Source organism: Manacus candei, unplaced genomic scaffold, assembly GCF_025592945.1.
Source record: "Manacus candei isolate 608988 ecotype Guabito, Panama unplaced genomic scaffold, ASM2559294v1 h1tg000025l, whole genome shotgun sequence".
Lineage (NCBI taxonomy): Eukaryota > Metazoa > Chordata > Aves > Passeriformes > Pipridae > Manacus > Manacus candei.
Genome location: NW_026138073.1, coordinates 7,275,037 through 7,289,350, shown reverse-complemented (window position 1 = coordinate 7,289,350; position 14,314 = coordinate 7,275,037). Strand labels below are relative to the sequence as shown.

Here is a 14,314-nt window from a genome sequence, read left to right as displayed (position 1 = left end):
CAAGAGCCAGAAACGTTCTAAAGAAATTAATTGGAGATGGTGACTTAGATTTTAATGAATGGGATGTACAAAATCCCACCAATTTTCTTTATATCCCAACCTCTCACACCGACCTAAGCTGGTTCCCACTCACATAACACCATGTGCCTGGGGGAGGCATTGCTGGTTCATGATGAGAGCAGAGATGAGCTGCACCATGGGACTGCCTCCCCAAACACCTGTCTTGATGCTCTGCCTCATATCTGTACATTTGGAGCTGCTTGCAAGCAGAGAGTAACCAACCCAACAGTCCTGTGCTGAAGTTTTAGGGCATCAGGATAGGATGCTTCCATATATCTCTCAGAAAATAAAGAATAGTCACAATCAATGTGTATCAGTAGTCCCCATCACTCAGACTTCTTACTTTTTCCATAGTTTCTTTACCCCATATGTACTCTATTTAAAATCCCCATTCTGACAACCCTATGTGCCTTCAGGTTTGCCTTTGGGAAGTTACAGATTGGCCATGAAAAAACACATGCAGTCAGGTATAAATGTAAGTGTAAATCACTTTATTAATATTCCAATCAATTAATATAGAAGCATAAAATTATTTAGCCAAGAAAGGTGACTGATATAGCCCTGAAAAGAGATATTTCATTTTTAAAGTGATTACTTGATAATCTCATTCTTATGGTGCATAAAGATGCTTACATGTTAAGAAGATGAGATCTTTCCTTTGCATCTGGAGTCCTGTGAATAATCACCTTAAGCAGAAAGGCATTTGGTTCTTTACGTATGTTGCAGATTGAGTGAGTTAAGTACATCCTGGTTTGCTCTTTGGAGATCTCTTTGATTAAACATGTTATATTTCCTCACCTCTCTCCAGCTTTCTAGAAAACAGAGAGAAAAAGAATAAAGAGCCGTCTGTGAAAACAAAGACTGAATACTTTGCAGTTAAAAAAAATTAAATTGGGAAGAATCTGAATAATTCTTTGCATTTCAAAGAGCTGTTTCAGCCTGCTGTTGTCATCTTTTTGAAACACAAGCCAGGGTGACCTTGCTGTACATGCTGGTGCCTCCCAAAGGACCCTGCACTTCTCTGCCAGAAGCAAGCTTGCAAGGCCCTACACTATTGCAAGAAGCATGTAATTCTTTCAGAGCTTCATTCGGCAGAAAATCTGTGGTGGGACCTCATTCAAACCAGAAAAGAGCTAAAATGCCATTGTAGGAAGGTGTTTGCTGCCTGCAGCAATCTGCTGTTGGCTGCTTTCCCGGGCTGGGACCGGGACTGTGGCTCTGGCTGGGGTAGTTCCTGAATTTTTAGGTTGGTTGTGACTGTGAAAGCAAATCCTCTGAGTGGTTTGCCACTGCTAGGGTAAAGAAATGTCCCTCTGCTCCTGCATGGCTGGCCATGAAACCTGTTGGCAGCACTAGACAGGCGCTGGCTGGGAGGGGTTATGGACTTTGGCATTTGAGGAGTTGCTCCCTTAGATGCTGTAACTGTACAAGAGGTTTTCTTGAATGGAGAGGTTTTGTAGCAGGAACCCTACATGGAAGCCAGTTATGAGGCAGCAGCTGTGAGCTGGCAAGGGAGGAGGGATGCCACACACACCCCAGCCAGGCCAGAGCTGAGGCTTTGCCGGTTTCAGGCATAACAGGCCAAGATCATCCTGGCAGACTTGGCTGGGAGGCAGAGCAGGGCACAGAGTGCACGCAGGGACATGTGTGTCACAGCCTCCAGGGGCTGGTGAAGCCACCAACCAGCTCGGAGCAGATGAAACACATCCCCTTTCCAAGTGAACAAGCAGCTTCTGCAGATGCTTTTGTGTGGGTGAGGTTGTGCTTGACACTGGGGAATCCAAAACTGTGCTCAGGAGGCTTAAGTGACTCTGACTGCCTCCTCCAAAGAGGGACATTTTGCAAAAGCCACTGGCTTGATAGCAAGAAGGAATCTTTCAGTTACTGTGAAAAGAAAAGGCATGCACAGTTCTATTCTAAAACATATATTAAATTGTTCTAAGTAGATGTTTTTGGAAAACTCAGTGATAACTCAGTAATAACAAGTTTCAAGAAACTAGAAAAAGGCAGCAAGAATTTGTTGTTGTTGTTGTTATTGCACATACTTCAGGATCTTAAAAACTCCCTCCTTGGATATTCACTGTATCTTAAATTTTGGTTTTTTTGCTTTTCCCTACACATTCTTATTTTGCCTCCTTCCCAAAGGCACCTGTAGGCAGAGCAAAGTATCTCAGCTGAGATCTGAGAGAGAAACTTTGCAATTAGGAATGTAGTGTTATCGTATAACAGTACACACTGAAGAGATCTGTAGACACCACTTCAAGAGAGCAACTACAAAATTACTTTGTTCCGAAGGAAAAAAAAGACTCACCCATGCTATAGGGATATTAAACATTGAAATGCAAGATTTGTTTTAGTATGCAGGCACTCTGGCCTTAATTACCAAGGAGAAATTCCCCAGATAGACATTAAGCCACAGAACAGCTTAGCTTGAAATTCACTTTTATTTTCAGCATGTCATTATCTTGTAACTCTGTTCCACCCAGAGCTGTGAAAATGTTCAGCCAGAAATCCAAACCCACTTGAAAACGAGAGGTTCAAGTTCCAGCCAAAGCTGAAGGTTCACAAAGATTCAAAATAAATAGGAAGATGCAAGTTTACTCTAGTCATAGAATCATAGAATTATACATTTTGCTCCTTCCCTAGTGCAGAGGAGGCAGAACAAATTCTCCAAGAGCCTGAGTCCAGCCACATAGCCTTTGTGAGAGCACCTGCTAAAGAAATCCAAGTGGTCCATTAGCCTTCCTGTCCTGTCTTCTTGAGCAGCTGTTGTCTGGCTGGCAAACAGGCTGCATGGTTTCCTCTCTCAGTCCCACTGTGCCATCTCTCCCTCTTGGCCAGACTTTACAGTTTTTGGGAGTTCATCTATACAAGGGCTGATCCCCGCACCCCAGGAGTAAGGACCCTTTCTCTAAGGCTCTGACCTGCTCTGAAATAGGGGAATTAGTGGCAGAGAGGGCAGGATTAGGCTTCTGTGAACACCCTGGCACAGGGGAACAGAGGAAGTCAGCAGAAGGCTGGAGCTTGGGGTGTGGTGGAGAAGACAAGTCCTGAGAAATAACATGAAATACTTAATGCCTGTAGAACCAGCCCCTCAACTGCACAGTGCTATGGGATGTTCCTAGAAGGACTTGCAGCCCAGGACATGGGCTACCAGCAGCTAGTGAGGGGCTCTTGCAGATACAGTCATTTGTGCCATGAGTTGTGCAAAGGCCTCACCAATATGGGGTCAGGGTCTGTGAGTTCAACAGCAGGTCTGAACTGCTGTTGTCACCTGCTTGAAGAACTTGGCTTGCTTTTAAAACTTATCTCTTTTTAGCAAGTTTAACCTCCTGTGTTGCATTAGTTTTAGTCAGTTTGTCTCTGTTTGATTCAAATTTCTACCTGCTGTTATACATTTAATTTATTGGCATTGCCAGTGGACTGATTGCAGAGCTGAATTTAGCTTGCAAAGGCTCTGAGTATGGTGACATTGGGAGAGGGTTGCTTGTCACTTTAAAAATGTAGTCCCCAAAACTCTGTTGTATCCCCATTTTGTCAATCAGAACCTGTATGGGGGCTTGGCATCTGGGTCGATAGCATGTCAAGCCTCACAGCAAATAAAGAGCATCTCCCATCATGATCCACAGCTCAGCAGATATCTGGTGTTTCTACCAGCAGGAATTTTTAGGAAACGTTTAGGATTGAGCTGTTGCCTCTAGGAGTCCATTTCTCATTCAGTAACTGCTAAGACACATGAGATACAATAATTTCTTTTGCTGGAAATCTCCCTGAGAAGAAAAATTATTCTGGGCTGTATGCCTCTGCCGATGCAGAGTCTTTTTTGGTGTTAAGATAGTTGTCAGCTCCTGGGCTTCATGCTCTTCAAGAGAGCCCATTTGGGCAGCATGAAGGAGGTCAGAGGAACTCGAAGCTCAGTGGCAGATACAGGCCTGCAGAAAACAAATTGTTAAAAGAGAAGGATGTATCCTTTGGGAAAGCATCCAAGCACAGTTAATTTAATCCCATCTGTGTGAGCAGAGACATCCTTTGTTCATGGCTTGCTTGTGCAGTGGGTTTTTTGACTGGTGCCTCTTCCCTCTTGATGGAGACTCGTGTCCTCCATTCCTGCAGTGCCCTGGAGAGCTCCTTCCCAAATGTCAGGTGTGCTTGTAGAAGATGAGAATGATGTTTCCTAGGGATCATTTCTTTCTTTGGATAGCGACCCAAAACACTGTGTTCTTAATGAGTATTTTCCCTTCCTTCCATGTACACCTTTACTTTGCCAGGGGGAAGGGGAAGCAGCCCCATGGGAGGTGGGATATCAAGACGCAGCGATGCAGTTAGTGGTATGTTAGACTTTGGCACCTCTGCCATCTGTTGTGGGCTGACAGATGGGATGAAATATGACAGCAGAAAGGCTCTTCTGTTTTAGCAAGACACAAGAAAGCTTGAAAAATCACACCTCCTCCCTCCTTTCCCCCCAAACCCACACAACAACAGTGTCACTTGGCCACTTGTTCTGGCTAAGACAAGGAGAAGTTTATGCCTGTGCATGCTCCTGAGAGTCTTCCGAGGGGAAAGTGAGCACAGTGGATCAGAGCAGAGCTGCTCAGAGGTGCTCGATCCTGGAGGGACTGCCACACCTTCTCCCCTCTTTTCACATGGGTGGGAATTAGGAACAAATGCTCTACCGGACTGGAGAGGAGCTGAGGAGTCTCTGCTTGGCAAGTCTTGCTGTTTATTTGCTCACTCATGATAATTAGTGGCTGCATGGCTTGTGCAGCAGAGACATTTGGCTTTACCTGTGGCTGGTGAGAAAACTCCTCATCTGGTAGCTGAGGATTAGCCAGTTTCAGGTTCTCCCTGAGATGGAAACACTTCCCGTTGGAAACCCACCTTGGCTGTCTGTAGGAGCACCCAGGGCAAGGCCCAGCCCTCAGGTCCCAGCTCCCTTACAGGTATGTGTATTATGTAATTGATTACAATTCATTGTCCAGGTGCTGTGAACAGCAACATTTTCAAGGCAGCTCAGCATCCTGGGAACTGGCCACGTGTTTGTGGAAATATGGCCTCAAGGTCAGAGATGCAAATGTCAGCCAAAGGGCCCTGTCCCATTAGGCATGTCAGGCACTCCTGAAAATTAGCTCTGTGGGTGATGATGGTAACACAACCTTCCACTAAGTAACAAGCTCTTGGTTTCTCTCTCCCCTCTGACACAAGCTTTCAGTTTTCTGGTGCTTTTAAATATCTTTTTTCCTCCCAACGGACACACCAGTATAATGCTTCTAACTAATTTGTCTTTTAGGATTTCATTGTGACAGTGGTCTTCTCGTTCTTGTGGCTAGTGAGCTCATCTGCTTGGGCTAAAGGACTGTCAGATGTAAAGATTGCGACTGACCCGGACGAGGTGCTGTTGCTGATGTCTGCCTGCAAACAGCAGTCCAACAAATGCTTGCCTGTTCGCAGCCCTGTTATGTCAAGCCTCAACACTTCGGTTGTAAGTGACTTTGACTGCTGCTCTTCACCCTTACCTTGCAATGTATTTTCATCTTTTACCCGTGTATTGACCTAAATTGGCTGGTGCAAACCAGTTAGCTGACATGATTTAATTGGAAGTACAGTCTTGCTGCGGGGAAAGGCAGGCTGTGACTCACCGCAGCTCTGCCGTGGAGCGGCAGCAGGATGAGTGTGCAGGGTTGGGATGGGGATGGGGAGGAAGCAGTGTCTGTCCAAGTACATTGATTTGCCTCTCTGCTTTTAACTTGCTCGCTGCAACGCTTTTGAAAAGGAGTCTGTGAGCTCCTTTAGGAAGAAAAGGTTTTGTGCCTTATAGATTCCTTTAAAAATCCTCAAAAAAGCAACACAAAATTGGTCTTTGGAATATTTAAAAAAAACCCACACACACAGAAAAAAAACCCCTCCAGGCCAGATGACCAATTAACATCTCTCTTTTTAATTAGTTTCTTTCAATTTTATCTTTCCACAGTTTCTTTAAACTAGATTATGTTTTCAAACAAAACAATATTTTGGCCCAAAAACTCTACTTTTTTTTTGGAAACAAAGAGGAAAGCAGGCACATTGTGAGCTGCAGCTAGCTAAGGGAGGTAAATTTGGGGATTTGCTCCAAAACTGAGAAGATTTTCCATCAGATTTTGGGAGAATCATAGAATCATTTAGTTTGGAAAAGATCTCTAAGATCATCAAGTCTAATCATTAACCTAGCACTGCCAAGTCCAGCACTAAACCATGTCCCCAGGTGCCACATCTACACTACTTCCAGGTATGGTGACCCCACCTCTTCCCTGGACAGCCTGTTCTGTGTTTGACAACTGTTTCAGTGAAGGGATTTTTTCTAATATCAGTTTTGAACCTCCCCTAGCACAACTTGAGGACATTTTCACTTGTCCTTGAGAAAGACAGACTGGGAGCAGCTTCGACTTCTCCCAGGACCGTGCAGGGTCCATAATGTTAGGTTGGGCTGGGAGACTGTGGCTGCTGGTGATGAGCTCCTTTTCTTCCCACCCAGGTCTTTGGCTACTTGAACTTTATCCTCTGGGCAGGCAACATTTGGTTTGTGTTTAAGGAGACGGGCTGGCATTCCTCAGGCCAGCGGCACCCTGCGGACACCATGGAGAAGCAGCCCAGTGGCTACAACCAAGGTGGCTACAACCAAGACAGCTACGGGCCAGCTGGTGGCTACAACCAGCCAGGCTCCTATGGCCAGGTGGGTGAATATGGCCAGTCCCAGAGCTACGGCCAGAGCGGGCCAACCTCCTTTGCTAATCAAATTTAGGGTTCACGCAGCGCAAGCTCTTGCATCCCTCACATGTAGAGAGTTTAACAGGTCTCAAGTTTCAGTGGCACCAGATTTTTAAGGGTTCTACATAAATTAATACTACAACACGGTGATCGATCTCTCTTGAAGGTCTAAGCCCACCTCCTGTGGCAGATGGGAGGTGGTTGATGGGCTGGAGTTGGCCTTTTTTCCCTGACTAGCCAGATACAGGGGATGTGCTCCTCACAGGTGGTGACCTGGAGTCAGTGTTGTAGTACGTACCGTAGAGATAACTTTATGGTAGTTTTGTATGTGTCAAGATGGTAGAAGCATTTTGTAGCCTCAAGTCTGTAGTATTTAATATGCATAATATAATTGAATTTCCTTCTGCATTTTGGTGAAAAACAGAAGTGTTTTACTATAATTTCTACAGATTATTCTGTATATCCATGCATGTAACATTGCACCTAAATTTTCAAAACTGCCTGTCTGTGACTCTTCAGAGCATTTGTTTTGGTTATACCTTTTTGTTTCAGAAGATTTTACTATTATTTCAGTTAACTGAGACATCCATCCGTAATTTAGTGCATGGATAAGCAGTTTCATACTACCAAATGTCTGGACTGTGTAAATGGAACTTCTTGACTTCTGCCATTGCATTTTGTTAAATGTCTGTTTAAAAGAAGTATGCATCTTTTATATATTTTGCAGAGTTGAATATATGGCTTACCCAAGTTCTGAATGCTTTGTAACTAAACTGTTTTTCCTTGAAATGGCATTCAGTAGTATATATGGTACCTGACCAATGTTTATTCCATTTAACTCAGCTAAGTATTCATTCTATAAATCACTATTTCTATGGATGTTTTGTGAATCTTTTAACGTGAGCTGTGGAGAATAAGGACCAAGTAACTGTGTTATATGTTTACAAAGGTATTTATTTAACTAAGATAACAGAGGTGCAGATATCAGTATACAAAACCATGTGAAAATGCCCTGTTGCTTGATACAGCAACATGAAAACCGCACGTATTGTTGTGACCTTACAAAGCATAAATATTTCTTTATGCCCTCTTATAAGAGAAGAAAACCTTTCTGTCCGTGCTGTTTCGAGGTTGTCAGATATCCCTCTGTTAGGTCGCTGCTCTGAGCGCTAGCTTGGTGCTACTGGAGAATGTAACTGGATTGACCAAATAACCCAGGCTCAGAGGAACTCATCCTAAAATAGCCAGAGCCAGACTTGTAGCCTGTTTGGATTCCTCCCTGGGAAATTCAACCCTCCCTCACTATGGCATATGGGATGCGTTGACACGAATGAAAGCCTGAAGCACAATATACTAATCAAAACTGATCATCTGCATTTCTAGATCAAAGTGTATCAGTATATAATCTTATTGTATGAGCTGTAATGTTGAAAGCATCTTAGCTTAAAACAGCTTAGTCTCTTCTATGATTGTTGTAACCAATTTATGGCTACTCGGTGGATGAATCTATATTGTGATATCTATTTGACCCTAATAAAGTTATTGCATACAATGCATGTTTTCAGAGTATGTTAATATTGAAATGTCACTGCAAAATGATGAAGATAGCTATTAAAGAAAAATAACTATTGCTGTGCCTGACCTTATTGGTCATATTCTTACTGTTTTCCAACACTTTTATGAAGACTGTTTTAATGTACAGTGGAGTACAACACTTCTACAGACACCTGTTATTAAAGGTCAGTATCACAAGTTCTAAAAAAAATTAAAATTGTGCAGTTTAATACCTGCCTGCCTCTTTACCTCTTTCCCCCTGTCAGTAGGACTAGCCCAGTACTGTGCTAACCATCCCAGTTCTGTGGGTTGCTGGAAAGCTGTGTTTGAGTTATAAAGAAGACAAACTGAAATATCTAAATGTCCTCCTGTTTCAAATGACAGCAAAATACAATTTTCTGGGTAAAATGAAAAAAATTATTTTGACTCTCAGTTCTTTTTTTGGGGATTTTGGTTTGGGATGGTTTTTTTTTGGTTTTGGTTTTTTTGTTGGTTGGTTGGTTGGGGTTTTTTTTAAGTTTGTAAAAAATTTAGATACAGGCAAGTCAGGAAAAAGTGAAACGTGTGTGTGGCAAGGGGTGAGATGGGATGTGTGCTCTTCATACCTCCTGCTCCCACTCTCTTTTTTATTGTCATTCTTTCAAATTCCCTTTTTATTAGTTGATCAGAAATATCTCAAGCTGGTTTGTCTAAGCCTCTCCATTAGAAATAGATAGTTTTTTTGTGTCAGCTAGCTTTCACTTCATGAACTTTTCCCCAGACCAGCAGGGTCCCATTGCCAAACTTTTCTATCCAATGCTGGGGGTTGGAAACAAGTTTTGCTTCAGTTTATTCCTGCATTTTCAACAAACTGAAATTCTTGTTTAACCATTGAACACAGGAACTGCAGCTTTCAAACCCTCAGGAGTTCACACCCCTGGAGAAAGAGCAGTTTCTAATACAAGACTGGGAACAGAATGGAACAGAATTAAGATTATGTCTTATTTTGGGTACTATTTGTGTAACTCATGAGTTTTTCTCATGAAGGGCAGAGCTGGTGGAAGAGTTGACAAAAGTCAACATGTTTTCATGAAAGACTTGCTGTTTGCTTTACCCAGTTGGCCAGATCTTCACAGGTACATCCTTGCTGCCATGCAGAACAGCTGAGCTGGTTGTTACCCTTTGGGGACTGTAGTCTTCACTCTGAATTACAAGGGGAGAAAAGTCTCTTCATCTATATCTTCTTGGATTAATATAGTATGGCAGCAGCAAAAGTGAAAACAAAAACTTGTCTGTGTTATATAAGAAAATGTGTCTGAATGTTTCCTCCGTGTTCCTCTGGATTCAAGTCTTATCACATCCTTTTGCAGTTGTTGAGAAATTGGAAGTTTATTTGAACTGGAGACAGTGACTGTATAGCAAAGGCTTGAGCAGGAGATGAGAAAGACTGTATTTGATGTTACCTGGGTTTCAGACAAATAGCTAAGCAAACTCAAGCATCCTCTGTGAGACTGCTGCTGGCAGCCTGATTGCTTTCCCACTTCATCATTAGTGAGTATCTCTGCCAGTTAGTTAAATAACTAGGTCAGCCTGGAAAAAAAACATGTTCCTTGATCTTCTGTGCTGTCCCTCCTGTTTTCCAATGTGTTTCTCTTTATAGCCCGTTTCTCAAAGTACCCAAGATGGGAGCATGTTTGCATTATCAAGTGCAAAGCTGTGGAGGAGAGGCAGGTACCTCTGTGAGTGCATCTGGGGAGGTGGGAGCACAGGTCTTTCTCTCCAGGTGCCTCAGAGGCCAAGGAAGAGGCACACTCACCTGCTGGTTTGGGGTTTCCCTATTGCTCTTGCCTGGGGAGGGGATGCACTTTGCAGAGCTGCAGCATAGTGCCCATGGGAAGGTGCTGGAGAGGGCAGAGAGGATGACTCTGGATACCAGTGGCTCTGCAGCCTGCTTCACTGCCCAGCACATCAAGGAGACAAGGATGAGTTCAGATGCAAACCCAGCCCACAGAGTTTGCCCTGACTTGATGGGGTTGGGTGGTTTTATGCTTGATATTTTTCCTGATGACTGATCAAATCTCCTTCACTGTGGCCATTGAGCTGCCCATAACAGAGCCTCAGTGATGGCCAGGACTTGGAGACAGTTTGTGCTCCTGTTGCATGAATTCATGTTGCAATTGCCTGACCTGATTAGGTTAATTTTTTCCAATCTTTATATGCTCTCAAATTGAATGAGCAATTCAGGCTATAGCCCTGGATCATTCTTGGCTGAAACTCTGAGGTACTGATGAAAGAGGCAGTGGCATCAACACACGTTGCACCTCCCTGTAGTCTGCTCCTGACAATATCTCCATTTTCACAGTTAATATGACAGACAGATGAAGAACTACGGAGTAAAAACCGGTACGTACTCTTTTATCCTTTTCTGAAAAAATTCTTCTCATATTACACCATATCGTGTCACAAACATTTAGTCCTCTGTCTACTAGTTTTAAGATAGATTTGAGTCAAAAGTCTTTGTATATGGGAATGGATGGGCTACTTAGCTTGTACTCTCCCTGATTTAACTATTCTTTTTTAAGAATTTCTTTTTATTCTCTCCTTTTGCTAAATTCAAGAGCTTTTCCTCTTGGAATTTTCTAACATCAGCAATAATATGTATTTTGCTATTAATATCTGGTGCTGATTAGCCCATCATTTGTCAATGCTATATATCCTTAGTATAAAGATCTTAGCATTTTGATATGAAATTTTAATAGTTAAGCAGAGAGGCATCCCATTTGTTGCATTTTGATACCAGTTTCTGTCCTTACATTTTTATTATTGTGTCCTTCTTTAATAAGGTTTTAGGTTTGTAGGAGTATAGCTGCCTTTCTAAAGTCTAAATGTCCTATAATAAAACATTTCTCAGAGGAAAAATTATTTGGTAATATTATTTTCAGGCATTGCTCTGAAAATTAGTACAATACCAAAAATGTTAGGCTCCTCCCTTATCCATTAGATTGTCAAAGAAACTGAGGGAGCTGTGTGCCTCCTCACAGGGGACCCCCACAGCCACCCTGACAGCCCCCATATGAGGCACAAGAATATTTTTGGCCAAAATGCTGTACCACCTCTGAAAAATGCCTGGACTTGATGTGACTAAACGTATTTCCCTGCAGACAGACCAGTTCTAATAGCTTTTTCTTAAATGGCATTTTACCTGCTCTGTCTCAGCAATGGGATTCATAAATATTTCAGTCATTCATGACTCCAGAGCTGAATTTCCAGGCTGAGCTATCTCCTGTATGTGTGACAGGGGACTTGGGCTGATCCATCTGTGGCTCCCAACTGGGTTCTCCCTCCTTGCCCCTCACAGACCCACTGAGCGTACCCCACATGGCAGCACTTGTGTTACCTGGGGGAGCACTGGTCACACCTCCAGCACCAGGCACCAGTCAGCAAACGGCTCCCAGCAGATAAATACTGGTGCAGATTTCACCCTTGACTGAAATCAAATTGACTATGAAGAGATACTTTTAAAAAACAGTGATGGCCAAGAGGCAACTGTTCTGGGACACACAGAACACCCCTACAGCATCCCAGCACAGGTGGAGGCAGCATACACCCCATGGTGATGGAAAGATAAATGAGTGGGAAACACTCACTCCATGATTTTATTTATCCTTCTCATTCCCTATCTCCTGGAATAAATGCAGGAGTTCATGTTTCAGGGTGCTGAGCAGTATGTTAGCATGGGAAAAACAGCTACGGGTGAGCAGGAGCCAGTTCTGTGACCGTGGGGGTACATGGCCAATAGCTAATTAATACTTGCCAAAGCAGCCTGTGTGTTGCAGCAGCACAGTTCTCAATTCCTTGGACTGCTTAAATCTCCCATTAAGCTGCAATGATGGGTTGTGTCTCCTCTTTGCATGTCACTGAGCAGAAGAGGAGGAGAAGGAGCCCATGGGGGCACCACAGCTTGTGGCTGATGTTGAGAGACCAACTGCAGGGAGCACATCAGACCTGCTGCTTCTGCTAGTGTTTCCCATGTTAAGTAATCCATTTCAAAGGAATGGAGCAACAGGAAAGTAGTATTGGGCTGTGGAAGCCAGTCCTGCTTTGGGCTAAGATGGAGTGGGGGGCTTCTCGGTCTTGGCTCTTGGGAAGATATTGCACATATCATGTAAGATCAAAATGGCCATATTCTGTTTACAAAGAATCATAGAATGGTTTGGGTTGGAAGGGACCTTAAAGATCACCTAGTTCCGTCCTTCCTGGGCAGGGACACCTTTCACTAGACCAGCTTGCTCAAAGGCCCATCCAGCCTGCATTGAATGCTTCCAGGGATGGGGCATCCACAGCTTCTCTGGGTGAAGAGATCAAGCTATTGCCTCCCTGGGTGCAAGTTAGCAGTGCTTCTCCTGCAGCTACTGAAGGGTTTGCTGAGGAAATGAACTCTGAGTGGCCAATGATGTGAATGCATCTCCTGTTTCAGGTATTCCCTTGTGCCTGTGTCCCTCGGCTCTGCCCGCCTGCTGCAGGCATGCCCGCACCTGCCCCTGCCCAGGGTCATCTCTAAGGGAGCCAGGGCTCTGTCACATATACCCTTCACAACATAAGTCACCTTGAAATGCAAGAAGCACTTGAGAAAGAATGGGAAAATTCTGGGAACATACCAAAAGCAAAGCAGAGGCTGCAGCTTTTTGCAGTGGCTGCCTGTAAAGATTTTGCAGTTTGAAGTGGCAGGTTGCGTATTTTGTGCAGACAAGATTGTTAACGTGTGAAACATGCTAAAAATTGACCGATAGAAGCACCTGGATATTTCAAACATAAATAGTGTGTATCAAAATAGCTACAGAGCAGATGGCCTGGCTCCCTGCACACCTTGCTGACCAGAATACTCGAGCAACACACACAGCCAAAAATCTCGCTGTCTTCAAAGCTGATCATCTGCAAAGGCAAGGGTTATCCTCATGCTACCCTTTATCTGTCAGGCAAAAACACTCCTGCATACACTAATTAGTGTATTCTAGAGGGATAATGAACCCCAGGCTTGTTTGAACTTGTTACTACCCCAGCAAAGCAAATCACCTGTTCCAGAGCTCAGGCTCTCAAAAGTCGGTGAGATTAAAACAACTGTGAGCTGAAATCTGATCTACAGTGAAAAGTGCCCAAAACACAGAGGGCTGGGTTTGCCAGCCCGCTCACAGCACTGCCTGTCGCTGATAAACATGAAACTGAATCTGTTTCTCACTCTCATTTTTTACCTTGGATGCTAAGACCAAACATTCTCATTCCATGGATTAACTGGGATGTAAGGCTTTTCATGCCTTGTTGTATGGTTCAACAGATGTGAAAGGGAATTATCACTTCAACATGATATCAAGACTCCTTTTTTTTTTTTTTAGCTGATGGGAGATTACTAAGCCTGAATTCTTGTTTAATTTTAGTGTGTTAATTGATGGGATAATGAGCATTGATTATATGTGTTTTGGCTGCGTCATTGCAATTACAGGCTCTGTTTTATTCATGAGCCAGTCCCAAAGAATTCACTAGAGATCTAAGACAGCTTAAACCTCTCAGAAAAAGGCTCTGAATTGTTTGAGTAATGACACTCTTAGATGGAAAATTAAAGGTTCTCTTTTCCCATGCTTTTTAAGATAATTAAAATCCAGGAACAGTAAGGTGGTGAACATCCTTATTCATTAGCCTTCAGTAATTTAGCTTCTACTAAATGAGGAAAACATTTTAATTCTCTAGGCCATCTGTTGCAGTCTCCTTTGTGTGTCCTGTTACATAAAGTCTCATCTTGGATAGTTTTAACATCAGTATTGTATCCTTTCACCAGGAATGATGAGCTGGATGAGGTAGTTGAAGTCACTACCTATTAAAAGACCACCGTGGGATTAAAATGGCTGCTTGATCTTCTAGATTGAAGTTATCCTGTCTAGACACCTCTAGGCAAAGGATCTGCAGAAAGGAGACCATGCACAGAGAT

General features: G+C 43.3%; 1 protein-coding gene across 2 annotated transcripts in view; it reads left to right on the top strand.

Moving 5' to 3' along the window:
• The window catches only part of SYNPR (synaptoporin), a 103,152-nt gene extending 94,799 nt beyond the window's left edge, over window positions 1–8,353 (top strand). For both annotated transcript variants that reach the window (XM_051788824.1, XM_051788825.1), the window contains 2 exons: window positions 5,348–5,539; window positions 6,569–8,353. In XM_051788824.1, the coding sequence (XP_051644784.1) occupies window positions 5,348–5,539; window positions 6,569–6,835 (459 nt within the window). In that variant the 3' untranslated portion in view covers window positions 6,836–8,353. The remainder of the gene's footprint in view (window positions 1–5,347; window positions 5,540–6,568) is intronic.
• The last annotated feature ends 5,961 nt before the right edge of the window (window positions 8,354–14,314 follow it).